Raw genomic sequence first — 18,079 nt, 5'->3', positions numbered from 1 at the left:
TGGTCGATGTTACCGTCGCCAGTTTCGAGTGGGTCCTACGTGCCATGAACCCCGTTCTCTGGCCGCCGTCTACATCATCGATAAAAGATCTGGCCAGCTGTTGTCGTCCCCGACCATTGTCGCAACTTCCTCCATTTCTAGCAACAACTCATAGTTCACGCGTTGTCAGAGTTGACTGCGGCCTCCATCCCGTCAGCAGTCATGCCAGTGCGAATACAATGGTTCGCGCCGCTGTGCACACTAGCCTGGTAGGCTGAACCGTTATCCACAATTTATCCGCGGGACGATAGAAATAAACAAAACGGATCGAATGGGTCGTTGTTTTCTATCGCCTCGTTAGAGAGGCCTTAGTGTAGCATTTGATGCCTAAGAGCATCTCCAGTCGCGTCTCCCAAAGCGTCCCCCAAACCGCGTCGGATTGAGCGTTTGGGGGACGTGTTTTGTTCGTGCTGCCTTTGGGGAACGTCGCTCCCCAGCCGCGTCCCCCAAACGCCTCCTCCAAACATTTAAAATACTTTTTTTTGGCTTTTTTATTTCAATTTCCACAAACTAATACATAATTTGGAACGTGGTTTACACGAAAACACAGTTTGGGACGTGGTTTTCCACAAACTAATACATAGTTTGAACCGTCGTGGACACAAATATAAAATTTTGCAAAGAAACTAAACCTAACTAGGCCGTACATCGAAGGTTTCCTGTGTTCGCTGCTAAGAAAGAACACTCGAGGGCACACCCAGTCACCTAAACTGGAAAATCCAGCGGGAGGATGGTGCCCTTGTTGGTTCTACCGATGAGGCGAACAGGCAGAAACCTCCATGCACGTGTTCGCTGCGAAGAAAGAACACTCAGTCGTCCTCCTCGTCGGTGCTGTCGCCGTGGTAGTCCCGGCGGCACCGCGTCTAGTCGAAGACCTTGACGCTCATGTCCCTGTCGCCGAAGTAGGAGAACAAGAGGATGAAGCCGGCTTGGAGGCTGTGGTGCCGCGCGAACTTCTCCCAGCCGATGTTGAGGTACATCTTGCCGTGCGCGTCGTAGATCACGTCGACGATCCACCGGTAGTAGCTGCACGCAGCCTCCCGCAGATGCATCGTGCGCGGGCGATCGTCGCCGGCGACGTAGTCGGCGAAGGAGTCCGGCAGCCTCTGGATGCCGCGCGGGTCGCCCTTGAGGACGAGGACGAACTCGAACCGCACGTCCGGCTCCACGTCCATCTCCGACGATGATGAAGCCGGCGGCGTGGAAGGCGACGGCGAGCGTTCAGCTCTGCCGCGGCCACGACCACGACCACGGCCGCGAGGTCGGCCTCCGCCTCTACCGGACATAGCATCGAGTCTTGTTGAGATGGTGGCGGCTAGGGTTTGGGAGAGAGACGCTAGGGTTTGTGTGTGAGAGGGACGATGAGAGGCGGCCCTTTTATAGGCCAGAGGGAGGCGGGGAGCGGTGGCGCGCATTAACGCCGGCACGCAGAGCTAGGCACGACGGGACGCATCGCTGCGGGAACTGCACCGTCGCTGCGTCGCTGCGGGAACTGCACCGTCGCTGCGTCGCTGCGGGAACTGCACCGCCAATAACTTTCGTCGCGAGGTAGGCGACGGTTAGGTTAAAAATTTATTGTGCCGCTGACGAGTCGGCCCCGCCACTCCCCGTCTCGCTTTTCGTTGTGTCCGGCGTCCCGGTGCGTCCCCGTGGGACGAGGGACGGGCTCGGCGCCGGACATGGGGCGCGCCGGACAAAAATGGGCTTTGGGGGACGCGGCTGGAACGGTTTTTTGGTCCGGCGCGCCCCAAATCCCTTTGGGGGACGCTTTGGGGACGCGACTGAAGATGCTCTCCAGCCGCGTCCCCCAAAGCGTCCCCCAAAGGGATTTAGGGCGCGCCGAACCAAAAAACCGTTCCAGCCGCGTCCCCCAAAGCCCATTTTTGTCCGGCGCGCCCCCATACGGTGTCCGGCGCCCCGAGCCCATCCCCGTCCCACAGGGCGACACACCGGGCACACCGGACACAACGAAAAGCGAGGCGGGGAGTGGCGGGGCCGACTCGTCAGCGGCTCGGATGCTCAATCGCCGCCTACGTAGCTACGGTGCAGTTGCCCGGAAGCGGAACCGTCGCATTGGCAACCGCGTCGCCCGACGCGCCAACCGCCGGAATGGAGCGCGGACTACTCGGAAGAGCAACCGCCGCTCTCTTCGACTTCTGCGCCGCCGTTCATCTGCGCTCAATAAGAAGACCCGTACGTAGGCGCTTTCGGATCTTCAACCGCCCGCCATTGATCCAAGCTTCCAGCGACGATGAGCTACATCTCGCAGCTTCCATCCGACACCTCCAGCGAGGGCAAGTCTGCTGGATTTCGCCATTGGTGGGACATAACCCAGATGTCCAGCAGCGGTGATGATTCCCTGCCGGCACTTGACAGCGAGGAGGAATGGCTGGGGTCAGAGGAGGTGGCGGCGGCCCGTGTGAAGGCGGAGGCAGACGCGAAAGCGAAGGCCAAGGCCAAGGCCAAGGCCAAAGCCAATGCCAAGGCCAAGGCCAAGGCCAAGGCGAAGCCGGTGAGCACCGACGACGACGAGGAGGACACTAGTTCCTCCGACGAGTCGGCCGACACCGCCTCTTCGGAAGAGGTGACGAGCAGGAAGCGCCACCGTGATGACGACGACGAGGCGGGGCCATCATCGAAGAAGAAGACGAAATAGTTTAAAATAATTTATATGTAATTTAATTATGTTTTTTCGAAGTTTTATATGTAATTTTAAGTTGAACCGATTTGAATATTATAGTAAAGAGTTTTCTTCTATCTATTTAAATTATTTTTAATGTTTGGGGACGGCGTTTGGAGGACGCGGCTGGGGAGCGACGTCCGCCAAACGCGGCACGAACAAAACACGTCCCCCAAACGCTCGATCCGACGCGCTTTGGGGGACGGTTTGGGGGACGCGGCTGGAGATGCTCTAACGTGGCATATTGATCATATTACCATTTTCTTTTCCGACCGACGACACGGGCCGGTGATGATGTCTAGTCCCTGATCGATTGCGTCTCTATCTATCCGAGGGAGGGGGCACGCACTTGCCTACGGCACGTGATGCAAGCTAGCTCCCGCATAAATACTCAGCGATGGATTGCTACGCCACTATCATTTACGCTGCTGGACGTACACATTAGTGCGATCGGGGTTCGATGCACGCATCGTGCGCAGCCCGTGTCACGCAGCGGTCAGTAGAAGACTGTATAGGGTTGACGCTGTGCTGTAACACTGGATCTGGCAGCGCAAGTGGAATCACCGCTACCGGATCAGATCGATGTGTGTGGGCGCTGGCGCTGCGCTCGCTGGACGGCCGGAGCTTGGAGCAGTGAAAAGCGTGCGTAATGTCTATTGAACATACTTTCAGCTGAGAACATGGCGCCTGGCTTCAGTGTACCGATCGCAGAACTTATCCCTGCAGGTGAACATTAAACGCTTTATCTCCGCCCCGCAATCAAGGTGGTGGCACGTTACTGTTGCTTCCATTGGCGATCATCACAAAGGGATCTCTCCATGGAGAGGATCCAGCCGGTGCTATACTTGTAGGCTGGCTGGTGGAGTTTCTCTTCCTGGTCATTGATCAATATATCGTTCTTTCTTTTTCCTCTTGCCGTCTGCTTATGCGTGCGGGCATGGACGTGCCTTGAAAATCACACAAGATATAGATATACAGAAAAAGACAAAAAGAAAATCAGGTTCCGTCCAGAAATTGCTACAGAGTAAGAGTACATCAAGCCATCCCAAGAGCCAGAAGAAAAAAGATAACCAAAGCACTCTCGTTCCGTCGAGGCGACAAACCCTAGCTGCCGCCGCCTACGCCCTCCACCCCCTCCCTCCTCACCACTAGGGCTTTGGCCGGGCAAAGGCTGCTCGTTGACGCAAGCGGCATCGGGGAGGGAGGAGGCTTGTTTCCTCTCGTGCGGGTCTGCGAACTGGGACGTGCCCCATAGAGGACGTGGTGCACATTGGGCAGCACCACGGCAAGGCTTCCCCGGCGGCGTAGCGGCGCGAACGTCGGCTCGGTGGTGATCCCCGTGGCACTGATCTAGCGGCGGAGGCACTCCCTCGGTCATGGTGTCAACTCTCAACGACGCCCTTTGGTTGCCATCGGGTGATCGTGGCGTGTCATTGAGCTTGATCCGGCACGACGGCGCGGAGGAGGCTACCCGGGGGAGTGGTGCAGCATATCGGTGTGCAGCGGTCTGGGAACGTCTGGACCGGAAGGGCCGCGACTGTTGCACTCGTGGTTTCCTTGTGGTCGGCCCGATCTCCTCCACTACGGTGCCACTCGTCGCATGGCCGGCGTGGCGGCCAGGTTCACCTCGATTTGCCAAGCTTATTCGGTGGGTCATGCATGACATGAGAGATGGCCAGTTGCGTGGGGGCTCGGCCTCCTTGGGTTCCACTTCCAACAAGAGGAATATATGACTAATGCATGTCCTCCTTAATCTTGGCCGGGGTGTTGTGTTTCGGAAGGCTCCACGGATGAACTCCCATGGGCGCGTTAAGCCTGGAGTTTGTTGGATCGGATGAAATTTGGTCGTGCACACCCATATTTTTTGGACCATTTGATTCAGGAAGGAGCGGCGCGAAGCTCTGCTATTTGTTGCCTCATGGAACATGTTTGGTTCTATGGTGATGTCAGAGGTAGACAGTGTCATCCTCCTCCAAGGGCGACTCGGGCGAACCCTAGTCGCCGCCGCCTTCCCCTCCCCCTCCCCTCCCCTCCCTTCCTCTTCGTCCCCGGAGGCCGCCGCCGGCGAAGCCTGGCGTGGCCGGTGATGGGGGCGGCGGGGATCCTCGCGTGGTCCCCTGATGCGGCGGTAGGAGGCACACCTCCGCGCCGGGGGGATGGTCCCGGTTCTGGTTGATGGCGGCTCGGGCGGGCGGTGTTGGGGGCGGCGGCGCGACCCTTGGCGGCGCAACCCTCTCCGCCGTTCCTCGCCGTAGCCTCGTCGGGAGGGCGGTGATTGGGGCGGCGGCGTGGCCCCGGACCCTGGCGCGGTCCTCTCCTTCCTCGCCTTGGCATGGCGGGGCGGGTGGCAATGGGGTGGATCTCGTGCTGCTCCTCCTCAAGAGCTGGGGTCACGACACCAAGGGCGGCGGCCCTGGATGGCGGTGGTGGTGACGACGCCGACCTGGTGGCAGGTGGCAGGCGTCAGGTGCCGCTGACCATGGCACCGCGGTGGTGGTCTTCTCTCTCGCCGGAGGAGATCGGCTAGTTGTGTGGCTAGCCGTGGAGGATCTTGCGATCCGTCGCCTAGCTCCCGATGGCGAGGCGCAGCTGCCAGTGAAAGCCGGCCCGGACTTCGGTCATGACGGATGATGGCGGCGCCTTTCGTCGTTACCTTGTTGAAGGCATTGTCTCTGCAGTCTGCGTTTCTTCGCATGGGCTGCTCCAGGGGAAACCCTAGAACCGGGTCTCCCGGATCGGACGATAGCGTCGTGCAATGTTGTTCTCCCTGTTGGGGGTATCGTTTTCGGAGCAGACAACGGATGGTGGTGGTGCTAAGGTGGAGCGGTGTGCTTTTGCTGTGTCGGCGTCGTCGAGTCGCCGTGGCATGGTGCAGTGGTGTCTCGGGACGGATGCAGTGTCATGGACATGCGCAGGATGGTGGAGTCATCTGGCGCCATGGCGGCATTGATGGCAGGCCTGGCATGGTCAATGCGATGATCTCTCTTGAAGATGGAGTCGAGGAAGACAGCGGTAGCAACTTCTATGGCGTGTGCGCTAGCGTATGCTGAGAGTCTGCTTGACTGGATGTGTTTCTCATCTGCTATTGGGCAGCCTAAGAAGGCATTTGGTTTTTGGATGATATGAGTTGGTGAATTATCACCCCTTCATCCCTTTGTAGGTTTAGCGAGGTGGCTTCGAGTTTGATCTTTTGTATTACTCTTGTAAGGTGTTGTGAATAATTTAATAATAAAATCCGTATGCATCCTTTGGTTGCAGAAGCTGGGGCGATATTTTACCATTTCGAAAAAAAGAGGTAGACAGTGTCATGAAAGTTGAGTTTGGAGGACTAGTAATGGCGATTAAAGTCTTTTCGTAGATGTGGAACTTGGTGGGAGTTTCAGGATTCGTAACAGCGTATTTAAGTGGGGGCGACAACACGAATAAAGTTTAAATTCTTAACTTTTAAGGTGAAAAGTTAAGGCGTGGTTTTAATTGGTTGTGACTGTCACTAGCCTTATTAAATGCATTGTTTTAAGAGAAGGTACTATATTCAGGTGTATGATCGGGCGACGATGATGTTTGTGCACTGTTTTCTTATTAGAGATGTTGTTTTTGAAGAACTTAAACTTCACGTGTTATTTTGGTGGTGGTTGTGTTGCTGCGAGGACTGCAGCAGGACTTTTTTTTAACTTTTATTTTGTTGTTGTATGTATCTGTGATATCATTAGTATATTATGTTGTTGCATAGGCTAAATATAATTAGTATTTTCACGGTATTAATATATACCTTTTGTCGAAAAAATGACAAAGCCAGAAAAAGAAGCGGTAAACGAATTCCTGGCCGGAGCCGTCGTGGTTACAGGCTAGAGCATCGAGACAGCAAATTCAGGTTCGCGCATCCGGCCGTTGGGCAAGTTCCAGGGTTAGGTGCCGCGTCGCTGGCACTGCCTACAGCCTATAGCTCGATCTCACGAGCACCCACCTTCGTCACTCATCAGCCTCATCAGCTCGTCGACTGCTACCTTCCATGGACTTTTTCTTCTGGTGTTTAGCACGTCGATATCTTTGGTAGTGCGAGTGCGACTTTTTCTTGTGTGTATCTGACCGTCCTGTGTCCTGTGTCCTGTGGCAGTGCGTTTTGGTACGTTCAGGTATGTTTGATTCTGCTCAAAGGAGGCAACAGATACTAGACGGTGACAGGGACAGCATCTGAAAATATCACTCTTATTTTTTTTTTTGAAACTCTGTCTCCGCGGTTCAACAACATCGGTGATCAATCATTTCAGCCCATTTGATTTCAGGCCCAATCTAGGAACGTGCTTACTGTTATCCAGGGCCCACCTGGTTATTCGTTAGGCCGAATGTGATTGAACTCGCAAAAGTTTGACTTCACAACGCGAAGACCGCGATTCCTCTGTGTCGCCTGAGGAGATGGCCGTGCCGGCGCCGGCCAAGGCGGCTCGCGCGCTCGCGGCCACGGCGGCTGCGCTCGTGCTGCTGTGGTGCGTCCACTTCCGCGGCGGCCTCGCCCTTAGCTCCCCCACCAACAAGGGGCTCATCTTTAACGTACGTAAGAACTCCCGCTTCTCCCTAGCTCTCCGCTCATGGATCGTGGATCCAGGGACAGACGCCCCTGTCCTTGGGTAGGTCGGATCTTTAGTTATCGTCAAATCCATGTCTTTGGCTGCGTACTGCACCGCTTGAGCCTGGTTAATGGCACATGCGTGCCGGTTAATGGCGTCGTCCTTTGCTTTTTGGTCGCAAGAATGTACTGTAGTCGTGCTCATCTTAGCTGAATCTTGATGATGCAATTAATTTCCCTTCTTGTCCATCGTTAGTCAGTCAGATGCATCTAGGTTGGAAAGGAAGACTTCAGGTTTTGTCTTCAAATATCTTTGCTGAAGGCCATTTTGAAGTTTAATCCCATATATAAATAAGTGTACTCTATAAATTGTAGTCCTGCAGCACAAATATACATGCTAAGGGTTTATGTCGATAAGATGGACTGGGATTGTACAATTCCATACTTTGAGATAAGCCAAATTCATAATGTGCAAAGCTCAATAGAGGGGATTTGCTGTGCTCAAATATTTACAAACTCACTATTGTGCAGGTTCATCCTGTACTTATGCTGATTGGATTCATCATCACAGGGAGCGAAGGTCAGGTCTCTTCTCTTCCTTGATGGTCCTGCGATGAGGATATTTAAACAATTCTGACCAAGCTGCTTGTAACTCGTCTGTAGCCATAATGAGCTACAAAACATTGCCGTGGAGTCATGACACAAATAAGATGGTACATTTGATTCTTCATGCTGTTGCGCTCTTTCTGGGATCATTTGGGGTGTATACTGCCTTCAAGTTTCACAATGAAAGTGGAATCGACAATCTATACAGCTTGCATTCCTGGGTTGGACTTGGTGCTATCATTTTGTATGGTTTACAGGTAATCCGTGTAAACCATTACCGTTTGTATAATCGGAATTCAAAAAATTGCAGAAATTGGCATGACTACAGTTTTATGCATTTGTTGCTTGCAATTGTGAATTTAAGTAATACCACACTGAGCTTAAGTGACACCAAGGAGTTCTCTGGTAGGAGCAGACTACCTTGTTTTTTTCAGGTATTGTAAGCATTGATAAGTCTTATGCTGTGTTCTGCTCTCTGTGCGGGGCAACTGCTTTTATTAGGAGATAACCAATCAAACATCATAGCAGAGCTATCATGTCGTGTCTTGCATGATAAAGGAGTACCAACTAATTGATGATCCGAGAGCAATGAATGCAAAATTCCTTAAATCAAATGTATTCCGTCTCTTTATATTCTCTGCTCTACCCAGTTTAAGTTTTATGGCTCCTCATCATTGACTATACGAGTGAACTATGAACCTCATTTTATGTGGCTTGTTTCTAAAAGAGGAGGTTATTTGAACTTTGAAGTATCGATAAAAAAATATTCTGAACATATGGTTTTCGGATCTTGTTCATATTCCGGTGGCTACTCTTTTTATTTCATTTAGATACCATAGTTATGCTTGTGTATAAGATAACTGTAGGAATAGTTACTGTCAGCTTTGTGTGGGCATTACCTCAAACCTGAATGTTCACCGGTAGGAGCAGACCAACTTGTGCATTTATCAAAATACTAATTGCATTAGTGCGGGTGCCGTGCACAATTTCTCAGAAATTCTAAGCATTGAAATGTCTTGTTTTGTGTTATGCTCTCCATCAGGGAGAAATGTTTTATTAGGAGATAACCAATGCATGTAAATCGTTACCATTTGTATAATCTGAATTCTACAAATTGCGGAAATTGATTGCATTTACTGCTTGCAACTGTGAATTTAGTAATACCACACTGAGCTTAAGTGACACGAAGGGAGTTCTCCAGTAGGAGCAGATCACCTTGGGTATTATATCAAAATACTAGTTGTGTTTTTGCCTCCATGGGGGTAGCAGACAATTTCTCAGGAATTTTAAGCATTGAAATGTCTTGTGCTGTGTTCCCCTCTCTACAGGGAATAAATTTTGGAGACAACCAATCAAACATCATAAAAAAGCTATCATGATGCGTCTTGCATGATAAAGGAGTACCAACTAATTGATGATCCGTGAGCAATGAACGCAAAATTCCTTAAATTAAATGTATTTGGCCTCTTTATATTCTCTGATGATAAGGTTAAAAATCATTGGTAGTGACTTCCCAGCAGGAACCATTCATGCAGACTGTATAATCTTACATTCTTTCTCCTGTTGACAACCCAGTTTAAGTTTTATGGCTTCTCTTCATGGGGAACTCATTTTGGCTCATAGGTGTAGTTATACCCACTGCTAGAAAAACATATTTTAAAATATCCAAAAATTCCGAAAAAGAATATCGGGGTGTACTTCCACTCTTCCAGACATTCTATGCTCGCACACAAAGTTCGTGAAATAATGTTATTTTTTTGGCCTGTGCAAAAAGACTATTTCTGATGCTCCAAAATAGCTTTTTCATCGGAAATTGACTATATGAGTGAATTATGAACCTCAGCAGATGTGGCTTGCTTCTACAAGAGGTCTTTTAAATCATCAGTACACTAATTCTGAGCATAAGGTGTTCCGATCTTATTCATATTCTGGTGTCTAATCTCTCTTTTTTTTTTTTTTTTTTTTTTTTTGAGAAATGGTAGTTGTGCTTGTGTATATTTGATATAATTTTAGGAAAATAGTTAGCATCAGCTCTGTGTGGGTATTATCTCAAACCTCATTGTTCATGTTTCAGTGGGTATCTGGCTTTGTCACCTTCTTCTTCCCCGGTGCTTCTCCAACAGTCCGGCGTGCCATGCTACCATGGCATGTTCGTGCTGGGCTCTTCGTCTACGTGCTGGCGCTGCTCGCAGCCGAGCTGGGATTCCTGGAGAAGCTCACCTTCCTTCAGACCGCGGGCCTGGGCAGGTACAGCTCGGAAGCCCTGATGGTAAACTTCACCGCCCTTGTTGTCTTGCTACTGGGCGCAACTGTCGTGCTGTATGTCACTGCTCCTGCGCAGAACGAGCATACGCTTGGGTATTCAGCAGTTCACAAGTCCTAGATCCTGACTGTCTGCTGCATTTTTGTTGCATCCTCTTATGTTTGAAGTACAGACAATAACTTGTCCTCTTCATTTCGTAGCTGAGTTGCTGCAATCTTGTTCAGATGAAGAACCACACAATGTAAAATTTTGCCCGGTAAGTTACCAATAGATTCACTTGAGTTGCTGTACCCAGCGTTCAGATTCAGAACCACAAAAGTGTAATCAAATTTGTCCGTTGTGTGTGATGAATAAATAGCAAGGTTTAAAATAGCGTGCTAAATGAAATAGCGTCGGCTTCCTTCAAACGCTATGGACGCTATATCGTGCTAATTGCGTGCTATATTTAAAATAGCATTAAAAAACATCAAATATATTCAAAAAATAAAGGATTTCGCTAAACAAGTTGGATATTTAGTCCAAAAATGACTGAGTCATACATACATAACCATATACTCCCTCCGTCACGTAATAGGTGTCGCAGGGCTAGTGTAAAACAGTTTTTGCAATTGAACCCTTAGTATTTCGAAAAAATCACGATCGAATCCCAAATCGTATCTCCCAAGATCGCGTGCGCGGGCTCGCTGTAGCAGGCTCCCGCCGGCGGATCGCACGCCCGTGACGACGCCGGAGTTCCGCGCCCCGTGCAGCCTGGCAGCGGGGGACTCCCGCGGTCGATGCCGCAGGCTCCCGCCGGCGGATCGCGCCGCCCTGACGCCACCCCGTGCAGCCTAATGCCGCCGAAATTCCGCGCCGCCGCCGGAGCTTCACGCGCCGCGCACCTTGGTGCCGGCGGAGTCCCGCGCCCCTCGCAGCCTGACGCCGGCGGAGTCCCGCGCCCCTCGCAGCCTGGTGCCGGCGGAGTCCCTCACCCCTCGTAGCCTGGTGCCGGTGGAGTCCCGCACGCCTCGCTGGCTGGAGCCGGCGGGCCACCCGGTGGAGCTCATAGGCTCACGCCGACGGGCTGGCGACCTCCCACCCTTCGCGCCGGCGACCTCTCGCAGACGGGCGCCACTGGAGCTCGAGGAGTGGAGGTGGAAGATCCCGAAGCTGGTGGAGTGAAGGCGGGCGATCTTGCGGTCGTGGATGTGGAAGACCAGCACCTTCTCGTGCAGGTACCCCATTCTTGGCATAATCCTGAAGTTGTTGGAGCTCAACTTGGAGTTTCATCCTAGTAGATCCGGAGATACTGTAATAACCTGCAGATTGTACATGTACTCATCATATGTTTCAGCAACAATGAACACCATTATCTGGAAGTACTCCTTAGTGTATTATCTGAAAGTACACATTACTTTGTCAGCAAAAATGCACACCATTTTCTGAAAGTGGTAATGCTGCAAACTCCACCTGAAATTGCGAGAGAGAAAGCAGCTCTCCTTGTGATAATGCTGTCACCCAGCTTCCTGAAATCAGCTCTGTAGGATTGCAGCCCTTCCAGGCAATGAACAATCAGGGCTGAATAGCCCCTGAAGGAGAATGCATTTCTAATCAACTACACTTGCTCTGCTGGCTAGTTAGGTCCGCTTGTAGAAACAGACGACATCTGCAGAACACCACACCAATATTTCACTTCAGTTCTTTTCATCTTCACCTATTGGATTGAGATGGTTTCATTTTCAGTATTCACCAGATGTGATAGCTTCCAGGTTATGTCCAGCCGACATTGGTACTCCTGTTTGGAATAGAAAAGCAAATGCAAACAATATCATATACTGCTACAGATTTATAATGCCTTTTCTTGATCCTATGATAGAAAATTCAGAAATTCATATACTGTAACTATCACTTAACAAATTCAGAAATTCATATACTGTGGCTCCAAAAAGTAAAACAAGATCATGCTTTCTTTTTTTGGCATAATCATTTTATTTATAGCATTGTTGCATTTGTTTTGGAGTATTCTTTATAGCATGAATATTTTTGTAGGATATGGTCAAGGGAACAAGAGGGGTACAAGATAACAAGAGAAAGAGAATAAACAACAAGACGAGACTCCAATATGATGATCCATTAATTCTCTCCAATGAGTAAGTTCCAATTCTTTTTGTGATTTTTGAAGGAGTTCGATGCTCATGTGGACTAAATTTAATCTTCTCTCTGCACAGCTATATGAATGAACAAATTGACGGCGGCAAACTATATATGCTTGTTTCCAAGAGGAAGAAAGCACCTCTTAGTGCAAAAGATGTGTGGAGATACAGCAGAATGCGCCAAGAGGACATCTTCTCCAAACCTTTGATCCATATGAGACTGGGATTCCCTCGGATGAGAGTACATTGTGATAAGATGCAAGAGCAACAAAGAGGCAAGGATGCTATCATTGATCTCAATTTGAGCCCATCACATTAGATGCTAGAGCAGCATAGAGTGCAAAATGTTGTCATTGATCTCAATTTGAGCCCATCACATCAGTTGCAAGTGCACGAGAGAGGCAAGGATGTTGTCATTGATCTCAATTTGAGCCCGTCACAACAGATGCAAGTGTAGCACAGACTGATTTGGACATCAAGTTGTTGCAGCAACCTCCAAACAGTCCGGACCTAAATGCTCTAGATCTAGGCTTCTTTAGGTCTCTGGAGTCTCACACCGATACAAGAGCACCAAACAATATTCGAGAGTTGATAGAAGGTGTGGAGGAAGAATATAATAACTACGAGGTCGACAAACTCTCTCGAACCTTCGTGACACTCCAATCATGTATGATTGGGGTGATGGAAAATGGAGGAGGGATAGACTATGAAATCTCTCACATGAATAAGAACCGCCTCCAGGCAGAAGGTAGTCTAGGAATCCCTCTAACTATCTCGGCGGAGCTACTTGTAAAAACTAAAGACCTTATCAAAGCAGCAGAGGTAAAGATTCAGATAGACTAATTTGAATTTCAAATCTAACTAGTGTTGCTCATACAATTTGTTTTTCGAAATTAATGCAGGTGCAAGCTAAGCAACAATCAGCGTCCATTCCTAAAATTAGATGATGAAATTGGGTTCTGTTCTTTATGCGCCCTAAAAGCACAAATGGAAGAATCAATTCAAAGCCCTGGGTCTGTTTTAGTGCCAGCAAGGTTCAAAAATAATTTAAGCAGTATCCTTTGGATTGACGATATGTTTCCTCTGCTTTATTTAAGTTTGGTGAATTTTTTACAGACTGTCAATTCCTTAACAAGATTTACAAGAATTATCTCCAGCTTTTATACCAGGACAACAAGAGGATGCACATGAGTTATTAAGTTGCTTGCTGGAAAATTTGCATAAGTGTACCCTTGATGCCAAATCAATTCATGGGGAAAGTATTGTCGAGCAGGTGTTTGGAGGTAGACTGAAAAGCCTGGTATGTACTGTACTTCTTATTGCTTAGTTGTGTTCAAACTACTATGGCTTATTTGGAGTAATACAATTCTCTTCATATACTGTAGTTGACATGCCATGATTGCGGTCACTGTTCAGAGACATTTGAGCCCTTTCTTGATATCAGCTTGGAGATCGATCAGGTTCATGACCTTGTTGCTGCATTGGAGTCTTTTACTAAGGTGGAACAATTAGGTGATGCTGAGAACAAGCTAAAGTGTGAAAGTTGTAATGGCCAAGTGTATAAGGACAAACAGCTTGTGCTTGATACAACACCAGATGTGGTAGCATTCATGGTTTGCGAGTCGACGAGTCGACCGGTCGTTCTGAGCCGGCGACTCGTAGACTAGTCTAGACTAGTCTCGACTCAGCAAGACTCAGGTTTAATAAAAATATATAATTTCCATGCTGCAACCTATCCTCAAGATCACACATAAATGCATATTTCCATGCTGGATCTTTGCTCCTCCTTGGCCTCCTGTTAGGATCTTTGAATGGATCGTAGCCCTCAGCAGCCTTCGACTTGGCCTCCGTGAGGGAACAGGAAACAGGGAGGAGGAGCTTGTGAGGAAAAGGGAAGCACCGCATATCTCGTGAGGAAAAGGGAAGAAGAGAGGAGGAGCTTGTTACCCGGTACTGCAGCAGCCGTGGAGGAGTGGAGCAGCTGCAGCTGCCGTGGACGAGAGCAGACCAGCAGCAGCTGCCGGCGATGGAGGAGCTCCTGGCGGAGGAGGAACTCGTGGCGGAGGAGGAGCCCGTGGCGGAGGAGGAGCCCGTGGCGGAGGAGGAGCCTGTGGCGGAGGAGGAGCCCGGCCAAGTTCTTGCAGAGGCGGCGGCCAAGGGAGAGGCGGCGGCCAAGGAAAGGGTCGAGCGGGATTCAATCTCGATCTAGGTCGAGCCAGGCAAACGGGGCAAAATAGGAAGCACAGAACTTTTTTTTTGGGTCGACCGACCCAAAAACGTCGACTTACCCTGACTAGTCGAGACTAGTCCTTCGAGTCGATCGACTCGAGCGCTGAGTCGAGTCGCCAGCCTGAGTCGGACTTCCCATAGCGACTGGTCGACTAGTCGACGACTAGTCGCGACTAGTCTCTCGACTCGAAAACCATGGTAGCATTTCAACTAAAGCGCTTCAAAGTTACCCTTGATGGTTACATTGAGAAAATTGACAAACATGTGGCATACCCATCACAACTTGATTTGCAGCTATTCCACACTAACCCAAACAAAGAGGTGAGCTACATGTGCACCATTCGATGTGCACCATTCTTGGTTTATCGATGAAGCATATTTTGATGTTTTTCTTGTATTTTAACATGCATCAGGGCCTAAAATATGATTTGTATGGCGTTGTTAAGCATTCTGGCTTGCCTAACTTTGGCCACTACATGTGCACCATTCGTTCTTCACCAACTAGTTAGCCCTTGATGAATGACTCACTTGTAAGTGCTAGTACTTAATTGTTCTTTCTTTTTTCATGGCACGGATATTTTCACCTTATAACACATATTTTCACTTGCAGGTTGATTCAATTACTGAGACAATTGCACTAAACCAAGAAGCATATCTACTCTTCTATATTAGGCAGGGCATGTTTCCATGGTTCTCAAGTTTGTTACAGGAAGCTAATAGTGGTGTCCCTAGTGCTACCAAGAGGATGTACCCTGTTAATGACCATAATGTGTTTGCCTTTGAGAACTTGGGTAAGGTTTATTTCCAATTATAATCTGCTTGAAACCAAGAGGAGTACATTTGCAGTAACTAATCAATACCTTTCTGCAGTGACTGAACATCAAACGAATATGAAGAAGCAAAAGGGTGCATATTTGTCTACATCTTCCGAAAGCTCTTCCCTGGATCAGAATGCATCACGGCTACCGATGGGCATGACGTCTGTAAAAAGAAAATGTGGTCTCAAAAGATTAGATTCACCCAATGTGGTGCTTTGTTGAAACAAAGGCTGCATCACGGTTAATAGACCTTGTACTCTTATTAGATAGTGGATTGTGGGCAGAGTGCAAGGACAGTCTGATCTGCTTAGCTATTTACACTACCACACTAGGATGGTGTTACTCCTGTATATTTACAATAGGAACAGTAGCACAATGATCTTTGATTATGGCTGTACTATTGCTATTCAGATAGCAAATGAAGTGGCCAAGCTGAGCTCACTGTAAAACAAGGCAAAGCAAAGGGTGTTCTGGTTCCAAACAAATTTGACACCAGTGCAAATTTGACAACTACTCCAGTAATTATTTGTAAGTTTGAGTGCTATAGCAACATGAATGGGAAATAATGAGCTAAGCAATTATGGAAATACTCCATAGACCATATGGTTTCCAGGGAGTACTCCAGTAGTAAAGCTAACCTATTCTACTCCAGTAAAAATGTCCAGTACTCCATTGGAGTAGTTAAGCTAACAATTTCCAGGGAGTACTCGAGTAGTAAAGCTAACAATTTACTCCATTGGAGTATGTGACTTTCTAGTTTGTGGCTTCTAAAAACTTTACTCCATTGGAGCATCTTATCACCCTTTGTCCAGTGGTTGACTGAATCTCACAGGGATTACATATGCAGCTATAACCTCAACATCACTACTCCAATATGGATTGTGGTTTTAATTTTGCTTCCAGAGCAATAACCTCAACATCAGTACTCGAGTGTGGATTGTGGTTTCAATTTTGCTTCCAAAGCTATATCACAGGAGTACTGTAATCATGTTTAGCTTGCCAAAAATCCATCGCCAGCAGCAGCAATCAACAGAGGGGAATACCAATCCATACCGTCGCGGTGGAGGGCCGTGTCCTCGCCCTTCAGGGACCCTTCGTAGGCCAGGCGGAGCGCATCCAGCCTCATCTGCTCCGACTCGCACTTGCCCGCGATGAAGAGGAGCCGCGCCACGCGCGTGCGGCCCGAGTACTGCCCGGCGTACACCTCGAAGTCGAACTGGTCGCTGGAGAGCAGCGCCTGGGAGGGCTCCCCGCCGCCAGCAGCCGCACCGTCGCCATCAGACGCCCCCATCGCCATCAGACGCCCCCGTCGTAGCAGCCGCGCCCCGTCGCAGCAGCCGCACCTCAACATTAGATCGAGCAGCGCCGCTGCAAATCCGGCCGCCGGAGGCAAAAAATCGCACCTTCAAGTTGTGGATGAAGAGGACGACGGGCCAGAGGAACATGGAGAGGCGGCGAGGACGCACGCGAGGGAGAGGATGCAGCAGCGCGGCGTGGTAGAAGAAAAGACCCCAGCTTGGTTGGGAGGGGGTGGAGCGAAGGCGGCCGGCGCCGTCGGAACGCGGCCGGCTCCGTCGGCGAGCGGTCGGCGTCATCGGGTGGAAGAGGAGAGGACAACGAAGTGAGGGTGGAGTTGCCAGGGATCGCGGAGTTGGTCGGAAATTTGTCGGGGTGTTGTTTGTAAAAAGGCCCGTCCGACACCTAATCTGTGACGGAGGGAGTACTCTCCTACCTACTAATGAACCATCTGCCGTCGTTGGCAGCACATGGAACGGGACGACAACATCTAGGCTGATAAGTAGGCAAGAAAGACGTCCTCGACTCTCCCCTCGGCAACATTGGCATTGGCCTTCCTCTGCTCGGCGTACGCCCATGACGCAGTCCACCGGCTGCTCCCCGGCCCCGCCTTCTTCTCGCCACCGTGCACCGCCATCACTGCCCTCCGCGCCGCCGCCCTCTTCTCGGCGCGCCGCTTGGCCACATACTCCTCCGAGATGTACACGTCCATCGCGACTTTACAGCGATGCAACAGGGAACCTCAACGAACTACTCCGGATCTCTGGAAGTTGCAATACGGCACAGTAGTATCACACAACGGTGGCTTGGAGAAGCTGGAGACTGGGAACGGCTTGTGTGACCTCGCGGCATTTATCGGGAGTCGGAGGCGCAGAAAACAGGTCGGCAAGGCCATAGTTTCTCACTGCAAAACCACTCGCCTGTGTCGCCGGATTCTGCGAGCCGTAGCTGCCGGTTTGCGGCAGTGCGTGACGCGTGAGAATCGCAGAGATCCTGGTGAGGCACTTTGTTTAGGCTTTGCCGCACGTGGCCAAAGTTTATGCTTCTTAGCGTGGGCACTTTCCAGACGCTAAGAGAGCTATAGCGACGCTAAACCATTCAGCATTTTCTGCAAAAAATAGAAAAAATAGCCATCTTATATTCATACTGTATAATCTAAAAAATATGAACAGAAATTCAAATTCAATGATGCAAAATGTGCACTAAAAAACCATTATACTGTTTATCAATAAAGGGAGTGCATATTAGATAACCATAGCCGCCAACAACAACAAGCAGGCAGGCAGCAACAACAAACAAATACACACATAGGTTCATATTACATAACCAGGTTGACAGGTTTCAACTTTCCAATCAGCAATGCATCAACTAGCAATATATAGCAAGCAAGCAGCAACAACTAGCACCATAAGGTCAAACGCATAACAGTGGACTTTCGGAATGCAGTCAATA

The 18,079-nt window shown here is 49.6% G+C and overlaps 2 protein-coding genes and 1 long non-coding RNA gene across 8 annotated transcripts; 2 read left to right on the top strand and 1 right to left on the bottom strand.

The window, feature by feature from the left end:
- The first annotated feature begins 7,071 nt into the window (after nt 1-7,071).
- Nucleotides 7,072-10,442, top strand: LOC127303069 (probable ascorbate-specific transmembrane electron transporter 1). The gene is made up of 4 exons (XM_051333850.1): nt 7,072-7,267; nt 7,815-7,863; nt 7,947-8,146; nt 9,964-10,442. Exons 1-4 carry the CDS (start codon nt 7,133-7,135, stop codon nt 10,270-10,272), a joined length of 693 nt encoding a protein of 230 aa, XP_051189810.1. The 5' UTR covers nt 7,072-7,132; the 3' UTR covers nt 10,273-10,442.
- A 787-nt stretch (nt 10,443-11,229) lies between these two features.
- On the top strand, nt 11,230-15,856 carry LOC127303062 (uncharacterized). The gene is made up of 8 exons (XR_007853230.2): nt 11,230-11,366; nt 12,181-12,281; nt 12,360-13,106; nt 13,187-13,338; nt 13,430-13,584; nt 14,927-15,043; nt 15,124-15,304; nt 15,384-15,856. It is a non-coding gene; the product is annotated as an uncharacterized lncRNA (long non-coding RNA).
- Nucleotides 11,311-17,455, bottom strand: LOC127303046 (COP9 signalosome complex subunit 1-like). Of its 6 annotated transcripts, none has more exons than XR_011742630.1 (4): nt 16,385-17,455; nt 15,374-15,494; nt 11,547-11,926; nt 11,311-11,450 (listed from the first exon to the last, which is right to left on the bottom strand). XR_011742630.1 is itself a non-coding variant. In XM_071818690.1 (3 exons), the coding sequence occupies exons 1-3, from the start codon at nt 16,680-16,682 to the stop codon at nt 11,769-11,771; spliced, it is 372 nt and encodes a 123-aa protein (XP_071674791.1). In that variant the 5' UTR covers nt 16,683-17,455; the 3' UTR covers nt 11,360-11,768. The 6 variants fall into 6 exon arrangements, 2 of the variants coding, with proteins under 2 accessions (XP_071674791.1, XP_051189777.1); XR_011742631.1 differs by having other exon boundaries at nt 11,602-11,926; XR_011742632.1 differs by having other exon boundaries at nt 11,325-11,450; nt 11,568-11,926.
- Between the last annotated feature and the right edge of the window lie 624 nt (nt 17,456-18,079).

The sequence above is a fragment of the Lolium perenne genome, chromosome 1 (genome assembly GCF_019359855.2).
Source record: "Lolium perenne isolate Kyuss_39 chromosome 1, Kyuss_2.0, whole genome shotgun sequence".
NCBI classification, from domain to species: Eukaryota; Viridiplantae; Streptophyta; class Magnoliopsida; order Poales; family Poaceae; genus Lolium; species Lolium perenne.
This window is presented reverse-complemented; position numbering and strand designations above follow the sequence as displayed.

What these genes read in the sequence shown, in the direction of transcription:
- LOC127303069 (XM_051333850.1), top strand. Translation starts at nt 7,133, where the DNA reads ATGGCCGTGCCGGCGCCGGCCAAGGCGGCTCGCGCGCTCGCGGCCACG. An exon ending in ACAAGGGGCTCATCTTTAAC is followed by an intron (nt 7,268 to 7,814) that starts GTACGTAAGAAC and finishes ACTATTGTGCAG; the next exon opens with GTTCATCCTGTACTTATGCT. An exon ending in TCATTTTGTATGGTTTACAG is followed by an intron (nt 8,147 to 9,963) that starts GTAATCCGTGTA and finishes TTCATGTTTCAG; the next exon opens with TGGGTATCTGGCTTTGTCAC.
- LOC127303046 (XM_071818690.1), bottom strand. Translation starts at nt 16,682, where the DNA reads ATGTTGAGGTGCGGCTGCTGCGACGGGGCGCGGCTGCTACGACGGGGG. An exon ending in CACGGCCCTCCACCGCGACG is followed by an intron (nt 11,927 to 16,384) that starts GTATGGATTGGT and finishes TATTCCAAACAG; the next exon opens with GAGTACCAATGTCGGCTGGA. An exon ending in CCTGGAAGCTATCACATCTG is followed by an intron (nt 11,798 to 11,881) that starts GTGAATACTGAA and finishes GGTGTTCTGCAG; the next exon opens with ATGTCGTCTGTTTCTACAAG.